The following is a 24,508-nucleotide window of genomic DNA, read 5'->3' on the forward strand; positions in this document are numbered from 1 at the left end:
GCAGAAGGCAATGCTCAAGCAGATTGCCTAGCTGGCCCTGCTTGGACAGCACCACACACAGACATGCTTGCACAAGCAAAGGCATCACACGATTTTTCCCACCAAGGTGTTCAAGCATTACAATGACAATTCAAGCTGACAAACACAGAGGCTCGTAATATAGTTAACACCTGTGCCAAGGCCACACTGTACCACTGCAGATGGGGGTAAACTCTCGTGAACTGCGTGCTTTACAAATCTGGCAAACTGATGTCACACACATCCCTAAATTCAGATGTGTAATATATGTATATGTATCCATTTATGCCTTTTCATCAGCAATATGGGCTTCAGTTCACACAGGAGAAAAAGGTCGGGATGCCATCGCACATTGGCGATCAGCCTTTGCTCCTTTAGGTATCCCCCATACCATCAAAACAGACAATGGCCCTGCTTACATTTCGCAAAATACAAGACAATTCCTACAGCTCTGGGGTGTGTCACACCACACTGGTATTCCCCACTCAGCAACAGGTCAAGCCATTGTGGAGCATGCACATGGCACTTTAAAATGTATACTTATTAAACAAAAAGAAGGAATGTGTGGTGAGACCCCACAGAGTAGGGTAGCTAAAGCTATTTATACCCTAAATCATTTGACAGTATCAGAAAATTCCCAGAACTCAGTAATTTAAAATCACTTTCTTTTATTACAATCATCCAGAGATGCTCAGTAGCTCAAACCCAAGGTAATGGTGTGAAACCTTATCATAAATTGGTGGGAAGGTCCGTGGGATCTTATTACCTGGGGACGGGGATATACTTGTGTCTCTATAGACACTGGGACGCGTTGGACACCTGCCAGATGTGTATGTCCTGCCTGGAACCACAAGCAGCACACCCCTGATGGCCCCTGAACAGATGTTGTGGAGTCGTATGTAGAACAGTGATTAAAACAACTTGTGCACATACCTCATGGAAATCTGGGACTCTTGAAGTGACAGTTTATTTAAAGATTTTGTTTGTTTATAAATTGTTTTTCTGTTAGTTGGGTTCTTCTGATGATTCTAAAAGTTGAATGGTTTCTTGTTTGAAGTATTAAGTTGTACTTGTAACTTCTAAGCAGTTGGCCTGTGACATGCTAGCTTGAAGGACTGTGTTTATGGTGATCTCGCCTGACAGCTCCTGTACGTGAGTGCTGCTTCTCCAGCGGTACATGGGATACATCACTGGCTGGGGGAGCTAGGTTTGTCGAGTTGGGTGGAAAGCCTCATTTGAACTAGGCCCATGGTGTCATTTGTCAGCCTGTCTGCAAAGGGCCCTTGCAGGTAGGAGAACAGAGAACACTTTGCATTTTTTTAATAAAACAAAAAGGGGGAATTTTCATGGCTGCAGCCGGTCTGTAGCTGCAAAGATTAATTTGCGTGTAACAGACCCCCAAACTCAACCAGCCTAGAAGTAAACAAGTCCCTGGTGAGCAATGATGGGATGGATTTGAACCCAAACAGGGAACCCCAGTCAATCCTTTTCAACCCTGTATGCAGATATATGCCAGAGAGCTGGGCGGTGCTGAGACCCCAAGCAATCAGCTGTTCTAGCTTGAGAGTTTTGCACCCCCTATAAAAGAGGGCTCTGAACAATAAACTGGGCTGTTTGTTGCCGACCCTCGGTGAGTCCTGTCATGTGTCTGTCTCCAACCAACGACTGTAATGTAATAGTGGTGAATGAGCAGTTTCCATCATGTGGAATGCTGTTGTGCCCCATCTATGCTGGTCGGTTTGAGCCATGTTGGGTGGTAGTGTTTGAGGGGTGTATCTTTTGGTTTCTTTGGTGGGTTTGGTAGCACTGAGGTGCTGTTCCTTGTCCAAATCTCCCCGGGCCTTGGTGGGCCCTCTCCTTGCCTCTTTCAGGTGCACTTTGTTCATGCCACCCTTGGCCCCAAGCAGTGCTGTAGCATTGCTGAATGATTGTGATGGGGTGGTGGAGATGGCTTTCATATCCTGGCAGTGGGAAATGGTTTGGAAGGGAGAGGGGTGGTGGCCGAAGAGGAGGAGTGTGCAGGGCAGGCAGCATGCTGTTTGGGTGAGTGTGTGCTTGAGAGTCTAGCATCAGTTGGAGATATCTGTGGACTTGGAGGAGTGTGGTGGGTCCCTGAGAGTGGCCTGCTGTCCAGAGCCTTCAATCAGGGCAGGAGGCATCAGTGGGATGGGCTGCAGGAGGGTGGTTCATCCCTGCTTGCCTGTGGAGACCCTGTCTTTGCCCTTCACATATATGTATGATGACCTTCTCCTTACAGCACAGCAATTTGCTCCAGTGCATGGGCTGTGTTGCAGCCTGGCCCCAGCCTCACTGTGGTCATGCCTGTTTCCCTGTTGGCACAGGCTCCTGACTGGAAAAGGTATGAGCAGTGCTGAGAAATCCCAGCCCTTGCTGCTGTTGCCTCCACTCAATCTGTGGTTGCTGATGTTGGCTGGAGATGGGCATTTGATGCAGGTGTGCTTGGTGGGGGACAGGAGCTGGTTGACTCTTCATCTGCCACATGAGTGTGTCCACACGTTCAAAGCAGATGCAAGCTTTGAGTTGGACATGGTCCCAGAGGCAGGTGCTGTTGTTGTGGGTGCAGATGAAGTCCTGGATTAGCCTGAAGTATTTGTTGATACTGAATGGTAGGTTGTGAGGCCCTTGGCCTTCAAAGAGCATACCATTGGCTGTCATGCATTGCTCCAGGTGGTGGATGTAATGCTGGAGGTTGTTGAGGAGGTCCTGCCATGCCTGGGTATCCCAGTGTTGGGGAGTGCTGGGACTGCTGAGGATGTACAAGAGGTGCTGGAGGATGTGGGGGGCAGTGGCAACAGCTTGCTGTGGGTGGTTGATGTGGAAGAGGATGTCAAAGACAAATGGCACATGCTGGTGGTGGGAGGGCTGTGGTGGGTTGGGAGCTGTCCCGGGGAAGGTGACATCACAGGGATGCAGGTGGTGGCAAGCAAGGGCTGTGGCAAAAGCCAGCAGGAGGAGTAGGAGCACCAGGGCACCATGCTGCAGGCAGAGCTGTGGGTGCTGCATGGGTGCTGCATGGCAGGAGTCTGATCAGGCTTGGTGGTGGGTGAGGATAAACGCTGTGCTTGGATTGCTTCAGGGCAGCCAACTGTATATGGTTCTGTGGCTTTCCTTTCATCATCATCTAGACAGCATTTCTGTTTACATTTTCAATTTTGCTTTCTGTTTACTTTCTCCTGAGGGCTGCTTTTGAAGTGTGGGGGAAGCCTGGCTCCTGTGTGTTGCATTAAGAATATGGATTTGACTTTTGACAGAGTGTCTTCAAGGACTTTGACTGAGACAGTTTCACAAAGTTCAATGTAGATAGTTTATTGAGGCGACAGATAGATTCAGAATTGCTGTTGATAAATGCTTTTGCTGTGTTAATGCTAAATATCCTAAGGCTAGCCAATGATTAATTAAGCTAAGAATTCACAGTTCACTAAGCTTAACTTCACATTTAATTAAGCTTACTATCACCCAGGTGTCATCCACTAAATGCCATTTCTTACTGAAAGAGGCATCCCTGCTAAGAGAGAAAGGAAAATGAGTCAGAACTGTCAATCTGCCCAGCAATCAGTGAAGTGTCTCCTCTTAAGGAGGTGTTTCTCCTCTTTACTAAGTGTTTGCAAGGGACCAGATTTATAATATTGAAAAGGTGAGACTAGGTCATAGTTTATAAACTTCTAACAAGACTTGTTATGTGTGGATAAGGCAGTATGAGGCTAATGTCTGGTAGAGAGGCATGGGTGCTCTTCTGTGAGACTTCTGTGGTTGTTTTTCTAGCTTCATTGAGACATCAAGCTGAGGCCTTTGCTTCACCCTAGACATCATTCAGTTGTTAAGATAAGCATGCCCTTGCTCAAGCCAGGTGCAAGATAAGCAAGTGGCTCAGCTCACGTTCTTGCACAACTGGTCTCATCAATTCTCCATATTTTGAAACAGCAAGCCTGGCAGTTTTCTACACTGTGCTGTTATGGTTCAGTGAGTGATGAAAGCATGGTGGCAGAGGCTTTTGGGGTATCTGTACTGGGGATGCATTTTAAGGTTTTCTTTTTGTCTCTTTTGTGAGTGGTCTTGCTTGGTTTTATTTTCAAGTTTGCCAACCATCTATATTTCATGTTTCATACTCTTATTATTTGTATATATGAGTTAATGTATGTTTTCTTTTATTTCTTATTGACAAACATTTTTAGTTTGTTGGTGTTTTTTTTTTTCTCCCACCTTTCCCTATAACATCTACATCCTTGCAGATAGAAGTGTGTTTCCTCTCTCTTTGCAAATATCTTGAAGAATGTTTTTGGGGGTCATATGTTATTCCCCCTCAGTTTCTCCCCAGTGTGTTGCTATTTAGAAATAAATGCATAAATGTTGTGAAGATTTTTCCATCATTCATGCAATGGTTGTGGTTTCTAGATTTTGGGGTATTTTTATTGTGTTTTGAATTTGTTGTAGAAATTAGGCAACATTAAATGTATGGGAAGCAGGAACTGCTGGAAATATTTGTCTTTGACATGCTGGTCTGTTTACATCTGGAAAGTCAAAGTGGGCTGAGTCCCAAGTGTAGGTCGTCACTGCTTCCTGGGATGTTGGGATTTATATTTGGGTTGATTGAGGGTGAGCAATTCCAGACTGGGCCCTTTGGCCTGCAGAGCCTGTGGGCCCCTGAGCCCACAGGCCCTGCAGGCCACAGTGACGCAGTTAGAAATTCACAGTTGTGGTGCAGTAGAAAAACTCACAGCTTATATTAGGGTGTTCTGGGAAGTAATGGGTTTCTAAATGTAGAGTTGTAGTTCTAACACTTTAGCCACCTTAAGACTTAGATAAATAAGGGTTGTTTGCATTCTTGGTATAGCCTGTAATGTAAATTAAATGGCAAACCTATATAACTCACTGTGGGCTGATAATAAAGGGGGAATTCGACATGGAAGTCGTATCGGGTAGGCGTGTCGTCTGTTCTGTCCAATCTCCTATTAGTCAAGGACCCTTGCTACACTGGGAAGCTTCCAGTAGTAAAATACTGCTGGCTGCTGATACAGTGAGTTGGGGGAGGAGTGTGTGTATGTCTTAAAATTTAATTCAATTTCTTAATGCCTATGTTCATACTGTAAATTCTCACTGTGATGTGTTTTGGGGTTTTTGTTTGTTTTAATTTTGGTGTATACTACATTGGGATATGCTATCTTTTCTGTTAGTCTGTTGCAGGCTACCTGTGTAGTAGTGTCTTGGGTTTTGTAACAAAAAAAAAAAAAAAAAAAAAAAAAAAAAAAGTTTATTCTATTCCATCTATTGAAACCCGGTTGGGGAGGTGTTTTTTTCTTTATCTGTTGTAACTCCAGAAGGGAGGGGGTGACTGCCTTTCTGATAACAAACCAGCTGTTAAAAATGGGTGGGACATTGTTTCTTATCTCTGTTCAATCTTCCTGTACCTCCCAAGCCTGCTGTTAAAACCGGGTGGAGCATTGTTTCATATCTCTGTTGGTCTTCCACTACCCCCATGGTGTCACTGTTAGGGACACAAAAGAATGAAGTAGGCAGCAGGGGGTCAAGTAGGAAAGCTCTCTAATTTATTTTCTGACTCCATCTTAAATACCTTTTACAAGCAGGCCAAAGATTGGCTACACACGTAGCCACCTCTTTGACCTCATTGGTGAACATCACCATCAATCATCTTTCTCCTCCTAGAGAGGAGAAGTATGTAAACAATTCTAAAAATATACATAGTTTACTTGAAGCTGTGTGAGAACAAATGCAAACAGTGAAAAACAGGCAAACTTGAGGCAACATCTCACCCTTTTACCATTAAAAAAAAGAAAAAAGAAAATGTACAATGTTAAATTTCTTCTCGTGGAAGGACCATCGGAGTGATCACTCATGTGATTGACATCCTAATCGTCACTCAGGGGTTCCCCCACTTGTTGACATGCATTTCAGTCACAGTCTCCTGCTTTCAGCATGACTGGGTTATTAGAATTCTGCAGCACCTTACAATGCTTGATGGCATATACAAAGCCTTTGCCAATTGATTTTACAGGGTTCATCCTGCATTCCCTGTTTTTGTTTTGAAGAACCCAGGCCTCAGGGGCACAACACAGGGTCACCATCAAATGAAACAAATTAACATTGCCAACTCCCTTCAAAACTGAATGACCCAACCTCTGTGCGATGTTGGCCACAGAAATGGAATCCGTGACTAAATGGAAAGGTTCCTGGGAAACTTTGGAAATGCCATGACGGCAGCCCTCAATACAACCAACTGGGCTGCTCCATCCTCATGACCTTCCAAAACTTGACCCTCAGATCCATCCTTCCAAGCAACAATGGCCCTTCTTGTCCTTCCCGAATCGTCTGTGAAGACAGCAGGTCCTTGCACTGGCTTCTGACTGTTTTTGGGTCGCAAAAATTTTCAAAGAATTTTGCCACTTGCAATAGCTCATGGCTGGGCAGATGAGAAGCGACCTGCCCTAAAAAATTTTCCAGACCATTTGGCAGAGAAACACTGCTTGCAAAGCTCCAGCCAAATTTCTCCTGTGGTACCGAGAGTATGAAAATTGCAAAATCCGCACCCATCAAATCGCAAGCACTGTTGCTTGCATTTAATTATCAATTGAGTAATGAGGTCAAACAAAGCAATTGCTGTCTTTTGCAGCTGATGGGGCAGGAAGACCCAGTCTAAAACATGCAAGGGATCAGACCATTCAACATTCCATCAGCCACTGATACCTGTAGGATGCAAATGAATCACAAGAAAACAATCTTTCATATTCACAATGAGGATCGACCAATCCGCAGAAAACATGGTGGGCGACGGCACATCAGCCTGCACCATCCCCATGCTTTCCACCACGGCATAAACTTTTCAGAGGTCTTGTAACAACCTCCATGTCCCAGACTTCTTTCTGAGGCAGGAAACAGAGACGTTCCAGGAACTGGTAGAAAGTTCCAGATGATCCTGGTTCAACAGCTCCCGAACCAAGTCATGAAGGGCGACGAATTCTTCTTGAGAAAGGTCCATTCCAGCTGTCAAGCAGCGAAGGAGAGACTCGCAATGGACAGAAAGAGTAAAAATCACTTCAGGACAGTCTCTGGTCAGAACAACAGACCAGTGAACATGCGGCAGTCCAGTAGCTTCAGAGCAGCCTCCTTCTCACCACCAGCACTCTGTCCTGTGAACAGAAGACTCAAAAAACACAAGTTGGGCAATTCAGGTCCCTTCAGGGACAGTGACGGGGCGGGTGGGTGTGGAAACTGTGCTGGCCCAGCAAATCTCCATCAGCTCTGGGGACTGGGAAGACACTCATGTCTGAGTACACTTCCTTTTCGTGCCCTGCTGCCCATTTCCTGAGCCCAATAGAGGACGGCCATTCACATGAACCGTTGCCTTACAATCATTGGCCATGTCATTTGGCCTTCCACACCGTCCACAGAGAAACAAAGGAGTGGTCCCTTTTTGAAATCATTTCCCTTTTGTGTTGCCGGCCTGAGCCTTTGCCTGTTTCTGCTTTTCACCCTGCTGCCCCTTCCAGGTTGGCCGCAGGGTGGTAGCCACGGCAGCCACCTTAGCACCTGTGGTGCCCAGTCTTGTACAGGCCTCAGCCATTTGCAAGAGCGTTGGATTGCCCAGAAGGGCCTCAATGATCCTCCTGCACTCTGCATTACAGTTGCTCATCGCCAGATGCTTGAGCAACATCGTTCTGGTATTAAAATCATCCACCTGTTGCTCAACCAAACCTGTCAGCCTCCCTGCGAATTGCAGAAAGGGTTCATCAGTCCCCTGAAGAATCTTGGCAAAAGACTGTTTCAGTGCAGACATCCCCATTGTCTGTACCAAAGCTGCCATGCCAACCTTTTGGCACTGCTCCAGTACCAAGGGCTCATAGGTGATTTACCTATTAACATCAGCAAACTCACCTATACCCAGCGGCACATCTGGCCCGACCTCATACCTAGGGTCATCTTGACGAGCCATCCAATTCTGTGCTGCAGTCTTTTCAGCCAATTGAGACCACTTGGACTCAAATAGTTCGTATTTGACTGGCTGAAAGAGAACCTTGGCCAAGCACCGAATGTCATAAGGAGGTAATATGTCTGTGTCTATCAATCGCAGCACTTGCATCATCTCTGGAGACCCCAGACCATATTTACCAATCCTATCTCTGAGATCAACCAATGCTTGCCAAGACAAATGGACCTATTTCTTGTGACCAGCTTCCCGAAGCACAGGGAAAGTTTGCAGACTGCCCTTCGAGGCATCATCATCCTCTGAATCCTGTCCTGCAGACTCTACGGGGACAGAGGCAGAGCCCATCTCGCAGCACTAGCAGAGGTAGGGAATTCATCCCTGCCCTTCTGGGGGTGCTGTGACGAACCACAGCCGCCCACCTCATCAGCCTTGGATCAGACATCCTCCCAAAATGGTGTGTGGTCCCACGGCCGGACCATCACCTGACATGGTGACAGTGTCCAACAGCCAGCTGAAGGTGACCCGGCATGCTGGGACCACTTGCCACGGGGGAACATTGGCCTGTCGTCAGCTGTGTCATCCCATCCTTTAAAAGTAAACAACGCTAAAACAGTGCCGCTCCAGCTCAGCACGGGGGGAGGGGAGCACAGCGATGTGAGGTGTTTGCCTGGCGGCGCCGCTTCCAAGGATGTGGGAGATTCGGGGGTAGAAGCCATGCTTGCCTGCTGCGGGGTGAGTCTCTCCCTCTCCAGGGCCGTGCTTTCCCGAGCAGACTTTGCTGGCCGCCCAGAGCCACGCCCGGAGCACCTCGGGTCCCCGCCGCATGGATCCGGGTCCACTTCACTTGGCACCCTGGAGCGGCTCGAGTCCACGCCTTCGTCCTCCATGGAATATCTCATGGAAATTACACAATGAGGAAAATCTGCCATGACCACCCGCCCTCCCCAGTCCAAATGCGCTTTTGGCGCGTCCCGCACTGGGAATGCACGGGGCGGGGGGTGTGGTGAAGGACCTTCCACTGCAGCGGCACGGGGGTCAGTGGCGCTGGCGAAGCCAGTCCCGCAGGGCATTCCCATGCTCTGAGATTCCCCGCGGTCTAGCATCTGCGGTGTGCGGGTACGGGCGAGGTCTGCTCTGCGGACCCTGCGCCCACCTCAGCAGCTGCACTGAGGGAGGGCAGGCTTTCCTCACTCCTGTGCCTGCGTGGGGCAGGAATCGGTGTTCCTACCAGCAGTGTGTGCACCCGGGAGGGGGCCAAATCCCCTCCACTCCAGCGGTGCGCCCACAGTGTGGGGACAGAAGAAAAGGCACCACCATCTCCCCTGGCATCTAGCCCGGGAGACAGTATCAGGCTGGAGCCAGCCTCTGAAACCCCAGAACTGGGATGCTGCATACTGAGCAGCACCCTTTCCAGCCTTTTCCAGGTTGATAGCAACCTCAGAAACTCTACACAAATGAGGGCTCCCTCCCTCTCTAGGACCTCAAACCAAAGGTCCATCACAAGGGCATCATCCGAGGAATGGGTAGAGGTCATCATCTCTTACCACTTGTTACCTCAGACACACAGAAGGCTGAATTCTTTTTCCACGGAGGGTCACCAGATGTCGCTGTTAGGGACATGAAAGAACGAAGCAGGCAGCAGGAGGTCAAGTAGGAAAGCTCTCTAATTTATTTTCTGACTCCATCTTAAATACCTTTTACAAGCAGGCCAAAGATTGGCTACACAGGTAGCCACCTCTTTGACCTCATTGGTGAACATCACCATCAATCATCTTTCTCCTCCCAGAGGAGAAATATGTAAACAATTCTAAAAATATACATAGTTTACTTGAAGCTGTGTGAGAACAAATGCAAACAGCGAAAAGCAGGCAAACTTGAGGCAACACCAAGGGAATATCTTCTGTTAATGGGCCATTAAAGCTCACCAATTACATGACACATTACATCATCCCATTGTGAAATGCTCTACCCAGAGAGGAGGAGCCAAACCATTTCCACGTAGATAAAAAGAAGCCATAAGTGTCACCAGTCATCCAGTGTTCCCACAGGACTCCCAAAGGAAGTCCCAAAGGAAGACTGGACCCATCTCTGGACCATTTTCTCTACGGGGCCATCTCTACTTCCAAGAGGACCACATCTGCCACTCCAGGAGGGCTTACTTTTAGACTATTTCCAACACCCTGACCAACAGGGTTTCAGGTTGTATTCTGACTCTGTCACTGGTCTTTTGCATTGCATTTATTTTATTTTACTTTTTTTTTTTTTTTTCCTTATTAAATTGTATTTCTGACTTGGAGTGTCTCACTGGTTTTGCTTTCAAACCACTACAAGTAGAGGTCTTATAAATGCCTTAGCTGGTGTGTGTGGTACCTAGTGAGCTGCTTGATGGAACTTACATCTATTACATCAGAACACTTATTATTTTTCAGTCATTTTCTGTCTTTCATTTTGAGTCTATTCCTGATATTTCAGTTTTGACTTTAGGCACCTTCTCCTGCATGCCTTCTGTAGGTCAGAAAATACTCATGTTGTTTGAAGAGCAGAGTATCTCTTCTGATGTTTTCCTATGGGCGGGCATGCAATGTAAAGATAACTGGTCTGTACTCATATTTTCTAATGATTTTTGTTTTGAATGTATGCATGCACAGGTGTGTGGGATAGGTATATTCAGTGCTGATGTGGTTTTCCTGTCATGGTTTAATGCCAGCCAGGCACCAAGCCCCAAGCAGCCACTCGCTCATTCCCCCATCAGAGGAATCAGGGTGAGAATCAAAAGAGTGAAACCTTGAAAACTTGTGGGTTGAGATACACACAGTTTAATAGGAAAAGCAAAAGCTGCACAGAAGGAAAGCAAAACAAGGAATTAATTCACTGCTTTCAATGGGCAGGCATGTGTTCAGCCACCTTCAGGAAAGCAGGGCTCTATTACATGTAAATGGGGACTTGGGGAGACAAACACCATCATTCCAAATGTGTCGTCCCCCCCCCTTCTTCTTTCTTCCTCAAGCTTTATATACTGAGCATGATGTCTCATGGTCTGGAATATCCCTTGAGTCAGTTGTGGTCACCTGTCCAGGCTGCGTGTCTTCCCAACCTCCCACACACCTCCAGCCCCCTCCCCAGTGTGGCTGTACAAGGAGCAGAAAAGGCCTTGACTCTGTGTAAGCTCAACAATAACGAAAAAATTTCTATATTATCAAGCCCGTGTTCAGCACAAATCCAAAACACAGCCCCATACCAGCCACTGGGAAGAAAACTAACTGTACCCTGGGTAAGACCAGCACATCCTCTACCTGAGGGGCAGTGGTTATAATTGCAATCCTTAGCTCCTGTTCTCATATGGATTTGGTTATATTTTTTCTGATTTATGTAGGGAAAAAATGCTACTTTGTAAGTTCCAGTTCATGTCCAATGAATCCTCTTCAGATCTCTTCTTCAAATCTACTCTTTGTGTTATGATGTTCCTCAGAAGGACATGGGAGTGCTGCTTTTGAGTAACTTGCAAAGATTTTTAATAGGAATTTGGTTGTGTTTTGCTAAGTGATTCATGCTGGAGATGCTGAGGTGGAATTAACTGTAAAGGAAAAGACGATGAAATATGACACTGTTTCAAATTACAGAAAACCCCTGCAATACTAAATCTTTGCCAAATGGTTTCATGTTTAGTGATGGAGGACTGGGTTTAGGAGATGGGAGGGATATGCAGAAATGCAGCAAGGCAGCAGGTGCTGGGGAATTTGCAGAGAGGGGTATGAAGGATGAGGATGCTTTTCCAGTGTTGAAGACTGTGGAAATTGATATGTAAATGGTTAAAACATTAACTCTTTGTGCTGGTTTGAAGGCAAGCCAGCAGGAGGAATTAACTCCACACAAATACGTTTCAAGAGATTCTAATTCAGAAATACAATTTAATAGGACAATTAAAAAAAATGGCAATACTACAGGAACATTGGCTTAAACCAAAAAAGGCAGAATATGACCTGGCACCCTGTTGGTCAGAGTGGTGGTAGCAATCCCATTGGAGCGATGGATGTGGTCTTGTCAAAGCAGTGATCCTGTAGGAAGGTCTGGTCCTTCTCTGGAAGCCCAGTGGTTGTATCATGGTGTCCCAAGCCTCAGATTATATACAGGTAGGAATGCTCAGTTCCTCCCCCAGGGCGGGGAATTTCACAATGGGACTATGTAATTCTATGAGTCATGCTGGTGAGTTCTTGATGGTCCATTAGCAGAGATGGCCCCCCTTTAGGCTGTGTGCATTGGGCAGCTGTTGCAAATGAGCAACTATTAACAGCTCATCAGAAGGTGATAGAATACATATCTTACCTTGTAACACAAGACACTCTTGATGGATTGGAGGTGGTAGGGAGAAAACCATAGGAGGAAAATTACTTAGAGTACCTGCCTCATATGTGGAGTTCACCCAGAAAGGGAAGGGCAATTTTTTCTCTTTTTGTCCCAAACTAAAGACAACATATTGCATTGATTTTGCTGGCATGTCCTGTCAGTGTGAGCTTTCTAGGGTGAGGATTTTCTTACCTTCCTGTAGAAGAATGATCTAAGGCCTTTTTTGATTGCATCACCTCATCAGCAAAAACAAAAATTGTGAGCACTCCCAATATATTTTTATTTATAAATTATATATGTATACTATTGTACTAATATGTATGTTATAAAACATACATGAAAATAAAAAAAAAGGAATGAGAACAAATTTTTATTTTCGATCTCTATTTTTAATTTTTTAAAAAATTATTTATTAATGGTACCAAAAACAATTTCTTCATGCACCCCAGTGGATTGTCTTGTGCACCTCACTTTAGAGACTACTAATCTGAGTTGTCCTGTAACACAGTTTAAGTAAAATTTCCAGTCATCAGGTGGTGACTTTTTCAACAGTTTTTTTAATGTTTGTGCTGTTTTCCTAGCTGATATTTTTTACTTTTAGAAAATAGAGCATGTTAAAACCTTTAGACTACATCCGCATTGTGATTATGGTCCTGGCTTGAACCTAGGTCTTTGGCCCTTGATGGTCTGTTGCTCTTCCAGACAGTCTTGCTGTAATATGACAGTTCAGAGCTGTGGGTTGGGAGGGGTAAGCATTTAGTCGCTGCCTCTAATATACCATTAAGAGGTTAAGTATTTGTATACGATATTAAAAATGCCTGTAAAATAGATTTATTTTGAAGTTGAGGATACAGGTAAACCTTCAGCTATGCTGTAAATGATAAGGTCAGTTTCTGCCCAAACTTCCTTTAGTTCTTCCTTTTAAAATTTTCTTATGCTTAAAAGAAATATAAGGGTTATATCACAAAAATATAAGGGTTCATAAGAGCTGTCCACCTCTGTTATGGTTTCAGCATTTCAGCTATTAATAAATGATGATGTCTTTTTCTAAGGATTACTATGGAATTACATTCCCTGCTTCTGCAGCCTTGACAGGCAGAGATGGAAGCCTTGCTAACAACCCCTACTCAGGTGAGCATTATTTAAACATGAGGATGGTGAGTGAGATGTGCTGCTGTTGCTGAAAAAGCAGTAATTTTCCCCTTCTGTAGGCAGTTAAACCATTCGGTCCAAACTAGCCAAACAAAAGCAAGCATCTTTCTCTCAACCCTGACATTGATTTTTTTCACTGATTTTTTTAATTGATTTTTTTTTTCTTCATGGTTTTGGTCAGTAATTCATATGTGACTCAAAGGTTCTTGGGAGTAAGTTGGATACCCTTTGAGAATAAGTGAAAAATTGTTACAAATTTAAATGGTAGTGTCATCTAGTGTCCTTCCCAAGCGCATAGCGGTGCTTGAAAAATATTCCATAGCTTAATCATTCTTCTTGAAATTTGACTGGCTTGCTTTTCTTTGTTGCTATTTATTACTTGTATGTTCTCAGTAGGAGCTGCCTCTAGCAGGCTCCCTCTCACCCTCTCCAAATCTAATGGACTTCATTCCCAAAAGCATGTGGTCTAAGAAGCCCTTGCTCATTCCTGCTCTTACTCTTCAGTTATTGTTGTTCGAAGATGACACTAATGTTTTCCAGGATTTTCAGCCAGTGGTTTTCTTTCACTGCAATCTGATTACAGCTTAAAACTGTAGGTATAGGTGTTATAATTCCTATAACGATGCTAGTAAGTGTTGTCATACTTTTTGGTAACCAGCATAAAGGAATACTAGTTGGGAATGAGAGAGATGTGAGTGATATATGTCATCTCCCTAAAAACATGTGAGCATGGTGCTCTGTAGGCCACCAGAAAATGCAAGTGTTCAGGAGTTTTTCTGCTGCATAATCATTTCTCTTGGGAGTCTGCTTTTGGGGTAATAACTGAATTTCCCTTCCTACTTCTTAAAAAAGGTGGCCCACAATGCAAGTCTTGCTTTCCTGGCCTTCAGCTATTGTTTCCAGAACTTTGGTGATGTGAGAAAGCAGACATTAACTCTAGTCATGCTTGGCAAATAAAAAGACTGACAAAAATATGCCTATCACTTCCTGTAAATCCTAACTTACTTTCAGCCCATGAAGCTTAGCTAATCACTTTAACCTCTAGGAGAGTCACACTAACCCAACAACTATTTGCTCTTTGGCTGTTTAGCATACTTTTGCTTTTAGCATGTTTTATTGCAATGATCTGATATAATGAATCTGCTCATATTGTGTGAGATAGGTAAGTATTGGTATCTCCATTTTAACAATGGATTAGCCATGGCATGGAGTTCTCTGCCACTAACAGGCAATGTCCTGGTAGCCATCAGGAACAGAGACTGGGAGAGGGCTTCCCATGGACAACTGCAGGCTTTCAAGCGTAGGATGTGTTCTCTTTTGTAGTTTTCTACTTGTGTTCAGAGATTTTGAATCCTTTGAATTCTCCACTTTTGGTGTAGCTTTGATAGATTTTCTGATGAGTTTGTTCTTTCGCAGGTGACGTAACAAAATTTGGCCATGGGGATTCTGCCTCCCCTGCTCCTGCTACCACGCTTTCCCAGTCGCAGCAGAACCAGACTCAGACTCACCATACAGCTCAGCAGCCATTCCTCAATCCGACCCTGCCCCTGGGGTACAGCTACACTGGGTTACCTTATTATGCTGGTGTGCCCAGTGTTCCCAGTGCATTCCAATATGGGCCAACCATGTTTGTAAGTGTGATAGCCTAAACTGTAACCCTCCCTGTGTGCCTCTCTGGTTTTGCTCTCTTCAGCCCAAACCTTCTACATCTTAGAATCACAGGATGGTTTGGGTTGAAAGGGACCTTAAAGATCATGTAGTTCCAATGCCTCTGTCATGAACAGGGACACCTTTCACTAGACCAGGTTTCTCCAAGCCCTGTCCAACCTGGCCTTGAACACTTCCAGGGATGGGGCAGTAACAACTACTCTGGGCAACCTGTGCCAGTGTCTCACCACCGTCATTGTAAAAAACATCTTCCCTATGTCCAATCTAAATCTACCCTCTCACTTTAAAGCCATTCTCCCTTGTCCTGTCACTATAGACCCTGGTAAAAAATGTTTCTGTGTCTTTCTTATAAGCTCCCTTTAAGTACTGAAAGGCCACAATAAGGTATTCCTGGAGCCTTCTCTTCTTCAGGCTAAACAGCCGCAACTCTCTCAGTCCTTCTTCAAAGAGCCGCTCCAGTCTTTTAATCATTTTCATGGCCCTCCTCTAGACTTGTTCTAACAGGTCTTTCTTGTGCTGGGGGCCCCAGAACTGGATATGGTACTCCAGGTGGGGTCTCATGGCAGCAGAACAGAGTAATCTTTCCCAGTCTCTAAGGGAATCTCCAAAAACATGCAAGCATGAGAAAATAACTGCAGTCTCTTCCTCAGGAAAATGGGAAATTTAAAAGGCCAGAGTTCATGGATTCCTGTGCAGGTTACTGTAAATAGCAGACAGCTGCAGCTCTTGGACTTGGTGTTCCTGAAAGCCTGTAGCACCCTCCAGATAGTCAAAGGGAGATCCAAAGCTGCGTCAGAGAGCTGAGAATGCCTAGGAAATCCTTTTGAGGATGGAGGAGACTGGATAAAGTCAGAGAGCAGGGAGTCTCAGGAGGGAAAATGTTATTTGGGAAGAGGGATGGTCCAAGCAGAAGGGTAGATGATGCTATTTTAGGGCCTTGTACTACTGTGTCTTATGAAACAGACTTGAGCAGGAGTTGGTATTTCATTTGAATTTGTGGGTGACATTTTGCTGTTTACAGTCAGTGTACAAAAGAGATTCAACAAGGCCAAGTGCTGGGTCCTGCACCTGGTCACACCAGCCCCCTGCTGTGCTACAGGCTGGGGGCAGAGTGGCTGGAAAACAGTCCAGCAGAAAAGGACCTGGGTGTGCTGGTCAATAGCCAGCTGAACATGTGCCAGTGTGGCCCAGAAGGCCAATGGCATCCTGGCCTGTATCAGCAATAGTGTGGCCAGCATGACCAGGGCAGTGATCGTTCCCCTGTACTGGGCACTGGTGAGGCCACACCTCGAATCCTGTGTTTAATTTTTGGCTCCTCACTATGAGAAAGACATCGAGGTGCTGAGAAGGGCAACAGAGCTGGGGAAGGGTCTAGAGAGTAAGTCCTATGAGGAGCTGCTGAGGGAGCTGGGAGTGTTTAGCCTGGAGAAAAGAAGGTTCAGGGAGGACCTTCTCACTCTCTCTAACTCCCTGACAGGAGAGTGCAGCCACATGGGGGTTGGGCTCTGCTCCCAGGGAACAAGGGTCAGGACAAGAGGAAATAGCCTCAAGCTGTGCCAGAGGAGGTTCAGGTTGGACATCAGGAAAAATTTCTTCATAGAAAGGGTTGTTAAGCATTGGAATGGACTGCCCAGGGAGGTGGTGGAGTCACCATCCCTGGAAGTGTTCAAGAAATTATTGGATGTGGCACTTAGTGCCATGGTTTAGTTGACAAGGTGGTGTTCAGTTGAAGGTTTGACTTGATCTTGGAGGTCTTTTCCAACCTTAATGATTCTATGATTCTAAAGAAATACACAGCCTGTTTTGAGAGAGGGTTGTGCTGTCATCAGGGGGGCAGCTCTGGCAGAAAACTTGGAGCTTGCATTAAACCACTACAGAAATTTATTTCTGGAAGTGTGAATGCCATGTCCCATGTCAGCCCAGTGTTCCCAACTCTAAATTGAATTTCCTACAAGGTGAAGGTGCCTTCTCCACTAGATGGTAGAGGGTCCTTGTGTTTTGTGTGCCATTCTCTGGTCAACAGTCTTTTGTTTCCTTCCTTTGTCCAGGTACCTCCAGCATCTGCTAAACAGCATGGAGTCAACCTGAACACCACATCGACTCCTTTTCAGCAAGGGAGTGGCTATGGGCAGCATGGCTATGGAGCAGGTATGCTTATCACTGTGCTTTTCACATGCATATCTGCACAGTTGCTTGCTCACTGTAACACCTTGTCTTGTACACACCAGCAGGCTATGATGACTTAACACAGGGAACAGCAGCTGGAGATTACAGCAAAGGAGGCTACAGTGGGTCATCTCAAGCACAAAACAAATCTGCTGGCACTGGACCTGGGAAAGGTAACATGAAACATGAGATTGCTCTTGAGTGGGATTTAGTAGGGCCAACTCCCAGCTCTAAACAGGGTCATGATCCAAGCTGTTTGTCCATCTCACATATACAAAATGCTTTTTAAGTGACCCAAGCGTTCCTTCTAAATCTCACGGATGAACTTGGCATAAGGATTTGTGTGGCTGATGTGCAGCTTTGTCCACAGTTATACATGGGAGAAATGGTAAGCTGTTTCCTCTGCCAAAGTTTTCTTTGCTGAAGAATATAGCGATCCTGCAGCAGTGCTGTGTTTTTGAAGCCTAAGCAGTTGGATGCTGTTGCTGAAATTGTCCTCTGCCAAATGAAGACTAAATTGGATTTCTTGGTAGGCACTTGAGGTAGCTGTGTGTTAGGGTTGAACAGGGCACTTCATACATCTCTGGACTGTTTGGCTTCTGTCTGTACACCCTGTAACTCATCACTTTCTTTTGAGCATGAAAATGTTTCCTTTGAGACTGTAAAGGTTGAAGAATTTATACAGCTCATATGAAAGCTTTATTCTGCACGTGCTAGTTAGACCTGAGAAGTGTATACTTAGGTGCTTAGCACTAACTAGTTCATCCTTTGACTTAAACAAGTACCAAGCATTTGCTGTGCATTTGAAATGCTGTCTTCATTCAAGAGCTGATCATGCTCTCATCTGTAGAGGAGCAATCCAAAAAGGAGCAATGTCCTAGGAAGGGAACAACCATAAAGCAGTGCACACCCTCTGAGCCCAGTCCTCTGATTCACTGGCCAGAAACACCTAGTTTTATTCTGATCCAAGTGAAATTATTATAGACAGTCTTTATAAGACTGAATAACTGCTGGTTAGAAAATCACCTTGCTGGTGAGTGTTCCTGAGCCTGATGTGGCACCAGACTGTCTAGATGGAAGGCAGCTTGAATCAGTGATATTAATTTTGTCTGGGCAGAGGAGCATTGCAGACCTCACTCTTCTGCAGGGTGTAAAAGGACAAGGATTCAAATGTGTAGCAGATGCTGAATCTCTGCTCAGTGCACTACTGGAAAGCTGTTGAATGCTACAGTAGAGCCAAATGCACCCCTAATCCTAGGGGAAAGCTGTCTTTTTGTGAGCTTAAATGAGTGTTTGGTGCAGCCAACTGCTGCCTGGTGAAGTGCATTTGAATCCAGGTGGTAACCACTGGGTTGTGAATGTGGGTGATTTATTCCAGTTGACTGTTTTCCTGCTTTGCAGTGGGAGTGAGTAATTGAACCATTTCTTCTGTTCCCATGTGCAATGCTGTGGGTCTGACAGCACAGAGAACCGCACTGGGTGGACCAGCAACAGCATCAGGGTGTAGGGTGCAATGGTTGCAGACAAAGGTGCATCCACTGAGGCTGTCAGAGGTGCTGGGAGCAAAGCATGGGGCTCATGCTAGGTGATGGTTGACTTTCCCATTGTTGGTGGCTGTTTTTTGTTTTCCAGGCATTTCTGTGACCTCAAGTAACACGGGTGTGCCTGATATCAGTGGCTCAGTCTATAACAAGACTCAGGTGAGCAATGCTGGACTCTCCTCCCCTGTGGTCTTGAGGCCTGACCGGTGGCTCCCCTTATGGAGGAGGCTAGGGCCATTCCCAAGCCAGTTGGTTCTCAGGGTCAACAGGCTGTGACATTTCTTATGCTGGCTGTTTGCTGTTGGAGAGGAGTCTCACCCTCTGTCCCACCGTTCCTGATGGCAGCTGTTGGCATAGGTGTGGGCACTCTACACTGCCCATGCTGCACCACATGTGCTGTGTCCTGGTTGCAAATGAAGTGTGATGGCACTAATGTTTTTGGTCAAAATATCCCTCAAAGCAAGTGAGTCAAGAGGCTGGGTTGAGCTTTGGTCAGGGTGAGAAAAATCTTATTACAAGTGATACTTCCACTTTTGTAATTCCAGCCTGAGCCCCCATAATGTGTGAAGGACTGATTTCAGGAAGCTGCTGCCATCCCATGTCCCACTGAATGAAAAGAGGTCAGGGAAAAAAAGGAGCATAGTAGCTGTGGAAATAAAAATAAAATGTTGGAGTCATTAGTTAAGAAGAATGGATGAGAAAAGGAACTGAAACTCATCTGCTGAAGTGCTTGCAGGTGTAACTTGGCTTGCTCTGTGGGGGTGATAAAAGTTTCAGGTGATGTGTGTTTGGGCCACTCTTGTTCTCCTTTGGTCACCATGAGGCTGCTCATACCAGTCTCTGATGCTGTCCCCCTTGCCTCCTGTGCAGACATTTGACAAACAGGGATTCCATGCTGGCATGCCACCTTCTTTTAGCCTACCCTCTGCTCTCGGATCAACTGGGCTGAATCCTGGTGCTGCCCCAGGTTATGCCTCAGCCCCATTTCTCCATATCCTCCCTGCGCATCAGCAGCCTCATTCCCAGATGCTGCATCACCATCTTCAGCAAGATGGGCAGGTGAGTCAGCCCCTTTCATCATCTTCAGTGTGCTTGAGGGCAGATTCCTAGCAAGGTCTTGGGGGTTTTTGCTTCCTCCTGGTTTTTGCTTTGCTCATTGGGAAAGGGCCTTGACAGCAATTGTAGACTTACAGACTCAGTGCTGTTGGCCAGTTTGGGGAGGGAATCTCATGAAGTTCAACAAGGGGAAATGCCAAGTCCTGCCCCTGGGGAGAAACAACCCCATGCATCAGTATATGATGGGGGCCAAAGCAGCTTGGCAGAATAGGCCCTGGGCATCCTGGTGGACACCAAGTTAACTATGAGCTAGCATTATGCCCTTGCTGCAAAGGCATTCTGGGCTGCATTAGTAGGAGTGCTGCCAGCAGATTAAGGGAGGTGATCCTTCCCCTCTGCTCAGCAGTGGTGAGTCCCATGTCCAGTTCTGGGCTCCCCAGTACAAGACAAACATGGATGTATTGAAGAGTCCAACAAAGGGCCACAAGGATGATGAAAGGACTAGGTGATCACTTATCTGTATAGGCTGAGAGAGCTGGGACTGTTCATCCTGGAGAGGGGAGATCTCATCAATATATATAAGTACCTAAAGGGAAGGTGCAAAGAAGATGGAGCCAGACTTTTTTCAGTGGTTCCCAGTGACAGGATCAGAGGCAATGGGCACAGGCTAAAACACAGGAGGTTCCCTCTGAACATCAGGAATTTGTTTTTTTCTGGGATGGTGACCAAGCACTGGCACAGGTTGCCCAGAGAGGTTGTAGAGTCTCCATCCTTGGAGCTGTCTGGACATAGGTCTGAACAACTGGCTCTGGGTGACCCTGCTTGAGCAGAAGGATTGGGCAAGAAACCTTGAGAGGTCCCTGCCAGCCTCAGCCAGGCTGTGATTCTGTGAAGAGGCCATCCTGATATGGGGCATGGAGAGGTGGGCTGTGAGGTGTGAAGCCCAGGCAAGCATTGATGTCCCCTGGCTGTGGCAGGAGAGCAAGATTGTGAACACTTGTACTGTAATTCTGGGGGGGAACTCATCCCCTTGCAGGTTGCATGTTGGTTCCAATTTCTTATTTGGTTTTACCAGCCCATGTGTTTCCTTACTATAAATGTTCCCCAGAAAAAAGGATCCTGCCTTAGAATCAAGAAATAGGAAATTACTTCTCTTTCTGAATGTGTGTTGTCTTTGTCTGCTGCACTGCTTCTGTTCACCTTGGAAGAGTTCCTTTGTTGTCTCCAGTCCTGCTCCTCATCTTCCTTGTCCTTAAACCTGAGTGGGAGGTGGTGGGATGATGATCTCTGCTCTTCTGCTTGGTTTCTCTGCGACTGTCCTGGATTGCAGGATGCAGAGATGTTGCAGAGCAGAAACAGATCTGTCCGGAGGGACATTGCTGTGTTGGTGGAAGCTCTTCTGTTGATGTATGGACAGGCTTGTCTTCCTAGTAGTGTTGGTGCTCATGTCTCCTTTCTTTCTGATTTCTAGGGTGGATCTGGCCAACGCAATCAACCCAGCACCATGCAGCAAAAGTCTCAGGCTACCAAAACCTATGGCACTTCTCCATACTGGACAAACTAAATCCAGAACTGGGGAGGGGGGAGAGAATGAAAGGAGAGGAGGCAAAGAAAAAAAAAAAAAAAGAGAAAAAGCTGACCCCCATTCCTAGAATTATTAGGAGAAATTACTCCTCAGCCAGACCTGTGTGGGGAGAACTGCAGCCAGGCAGCCATTCTCAGTGACTTGCCTGTTTCCTCTTGAAGTTGCTGTTGTATGTAATATATTTATGTATGTATTTGTAAATGTAATAGTGGCTAAATGTGGTTTTCTGCATCTTTCAGCCTGTTATTTTTTCTTTGTAGGGAAACTTATTATGAATTTCCCATCTGCACCAGATCATACTTCCTTGTTTTTTTTTAAGCTTAATAACTTTGTCAAAAGACAAACTGTACCTTTTTTTTTTTTTTTTTACTGGACCCCATTTATTTAATGCAGTTCTAAATTCAGGCAAATAAGACCTGCCTTCCCCCCTGCCCCCCCCCCCAAAAAAAAATAAATTAAGATGTGTAGATGTGTCCTGTTGGTTTGATTTCTGCTCTCAGCCCCCAGTATAGCTGTTACTTTAAAAAGATAAAAAAGGGGCTGGGAGAAGGAAAAAGAAAGTTTTGTGGGTCTTCCTCTTTAATCTTCTCATTCCTTCTTGCTGTGGAAAATGAATTCTTGTGGGCAGTTTGTTCACTGTGGCCCTGAGCTGCACTCTCACTTTTTTTTTTTTTTTTTTTTTTTTTCACTTTTTTTAATAATAAAGGCTTTTTTTTGTTCATGGTTTTTGTTTGTGGTTTTTTTGGGGGGAGGTGGTTGTGTGTTTTGATATTGGGTTGGGGTATTTTGTTTCTCTAGCAAGAGACTTTTGATGGCTCAGTGGGTCCTGCAACTTCCTTTCCATCACTGGAGACAAAAAACTATGTAGCGGTTTCTTAAATAAAAGTATAAGCTGTGTCTTGTACCTCTTTTTGCCTCAAGACACCCTGCCCAGAAAAAACACAGCTACTTGATGGAAACTTCACCTGTCCCACCCCAATTTTTTCTAAAACAAGGCCCTGGAGGCAACTCCTGGTCCTTCTTGTCCTACACCAGTGCGGTGAATATTTTAGGAGTTTTATTTCTTTTTAACTCTCCCTCCACCTAATAAATATTTGAGCGTATCACTAGTGTTTGTCTGCATTTTCATAGGCCTCAAGCAGTTTTGCTTTTACAGCCTGTCGCTTTCTACCTCCTCCTGCTGGGAGGGTAAGGGCAAGAGATGGATCTGCAGGTGATGCTGAATACTGTGACAAAGGTGAGCACACCTTGGTACTGAAAGCTCATAGGCAGCTGCATTGGGTTGGGATCCTGGGCAGCACCCTGACTTCTGCCACAAGCATCATGTCTCTGCATTTCCTGTCATCTGACATTGTGCTCGGTCTGAGGCCCTGTGGAGCAGCTGGGAGTGGTAAGGAGGGGGCACAGCAGCATTCTTTCCTTGCTTTGCCCATTAAGTCCATGGCCTCCATCAGGAGGAAGGTCTGTGGTGAGGTTCAATAAGGTGGAGTGCTCAGTCCTGCACTGGGAATACAGCAATCTATTTCTGCAGGCTGGAGACACTGCCTCCCTTTCCTCCCCCGGCAAGCCTAAACAGGATGTTTTCCCCTTATTGTCAGCTCCAACAGGGCTCTTCTACAGCAATTTCCTCTCTAAGCCTCTGTTCCACAGTCTGATGGTAAAACCAAGGTTGCTCTGCTGCATGTGGCCATCAAGGAAATGGAGAAAAAAACCCCAACCACTCTGCACAAGGGGCAGCCAGGTTTGTCCAGTGCAGGGCAGTGTGGAGTGTTTGTCCTGGTTTTGGTACAACACCTTCTGCTACATCAAAAAGCTACTGTCAGCTCAAGGCAGGCTGGTGCGAGAGAAGCCAGGCAGGAGCTACAAACAGGCTTGATCCCAGTCAGAAGGCCCAGACAGCACCATCTCATTCCCCAACATGGAGACTCCTCTAGGAAGTCAGCTCTGCAATGACATAACCATTCCTCCAGCATGGCTGTGAAGCAAAAACATTCAGACCCCAAACACATTTGACTCGGCAGTTGCTGTGCTGCAGTGTTGTGTAGCAAATGCATCACCTGTACACGTGTCCTGCTAATTTCAGCACTGCAAAAACAAATACTTCTTCACTCTTGAGCCTGGAGGGAACAGCATGGGCCAGGCAGGGCAAGCACCCTGAAGGGGTGGTTGGCAGTGATTACCTCAATTCCTCTATTGGTCTTCTGCATGAGGTCAAAGCACCTTGCCCCAGAAAACTGGCCACCAGCAGCACCCCAACCCCAAGCAACTGTCAGCAGCACCTTTACCCCAAGTCCTTGCATCCTGCTGCAGTCATATGATACCATGAAGAGTCTTCTCCCGGGTCTCTTTGCTGACTTTGTATGAATAAATTAATATAACAGCAAAGCTCATGGCCTTTTGCCAAAGTGCTTCTCCAAATCAGTTTGTTCTTTACTCTAAGGTATAGACAGCTGTCAAACAGCAGCTTTAGTTTTCCAATAGCCTTGTAGATATTTATGTATATGTATAGGTATTGATACAGGAACACCACTGAATTTGTGAACAGCTGTTATTCAAAGCTTTAAGTAACCCATGCAAATAAACCAACTCAATTAACAAGGAAGTAACAGTACTGGCATATTTTCATTTCACATTTTTATTAATAGATGTGCAGAAAAGACAAAAACATAACTACTGAAGGGGAAGACAACACAAAAATGCATCAGTTAATTGTTTCTGGTAAATTATACTGAAGAAAAAAAGGAAAACATCTGGGATTTCAGCTAAGAAAACTACTAAGAAATGTAGTGTACCCTGCTGGTTTCAGAATGGTTGAAAACTGCATTTGAAAGGGCAGGTAGTTGCGAATGTAAACACTAATATTGGCTGAGATGAGCAAAAGTTTAAGAAAAAAACACAATATAAAGATCAGATAAACATTTTTCCACAACTTCTTAAATAGGTAAAAAAACCAACAAAAACCCAACAAAACCAAACACAATACCCTCATTTCAGTTTGTATCTCAATGAAACCAGCAA

General features: G+C 45.5%; 2 protein-coding genes across 2 annotated transcripts in view; one reads left to right on the top strand and one right to left on the bottom strand.

Moving 5' to 3' along the window:
- Window positions 1-21,575, top strand: part of LOC136373264 (ubiquitin-associated protein 2-like) — a 188,259-nt gene extending 166,684 nt beyond the window's left edge. The window contains exons 21-27 of the mRNA XM_066338170.1: window positions 13,375-13,453; window positions 14,891-15,105; window positions 17,191-17,290; window positions 17,374-17,481; window positions 18,941-19,008; window positions 19,720-19,908; window positions 21,377-21,575. Of these exons, the coding sequence (XP_066194267.1) occupies window positions 13,375-13,453; window positions 14,891-15,105; window positions 17,191-17,290; window positions 17,374-17,481; window positions 18,941-19,008; window positions 19,720-19,908; window positions 21,377-21,469 (852 nt within the window). The 3' untranslated portion in view covers window positions 21,470-21,575. The remainder of the gene's footprint in view (window positions 1-13,374; window positions 13,454-14,890; window positions 15,106-17,190; window positions 17,291-17,373; window positions 17,482-18,940; window positions 19,009-19,719; window positions 19,909-21,376) is intronic.
- LOC136373436 (interferon-like) lies at window positions 2,335-3,042 on the bottom strand. Its single transcript, XM_066338333.1, has one exon. The coding sequence runs from the start codon at window positions 3,040-3,042 to the stop codon at window positions 2,335-2,337; it is 708 nt and encodes a 235-aa protein (XP_066194430.1).
- Window positions 21,576-24,508: the final 2,933 nt, after the last annotated feature.

Source organism: Sylvia atricapilla, chromosome W (assembly GCF_009819655.1).
Source record: "Sylvia atricapilla isolate bSylAtr1 chromosome W, bSylAtr1.pri, whole genome shotgun sequence".
In the NCBI taxonomy this organism is placed as follows: Eukaryota; Metazoa; Chordata; class Aves; order Passeriformes; family Sylviidae; genus Sylvia; species Sylvia atricapilla.

Coding starts and splice junctions, on each gene's coding strand:
- LOC136373436 (XM_066338333.1), bottom strand. CDS start 3,042: ATGCAGCACCCACAGCTCTGCCTGCAGCATGGTGCCCTGGTGCTCCTA.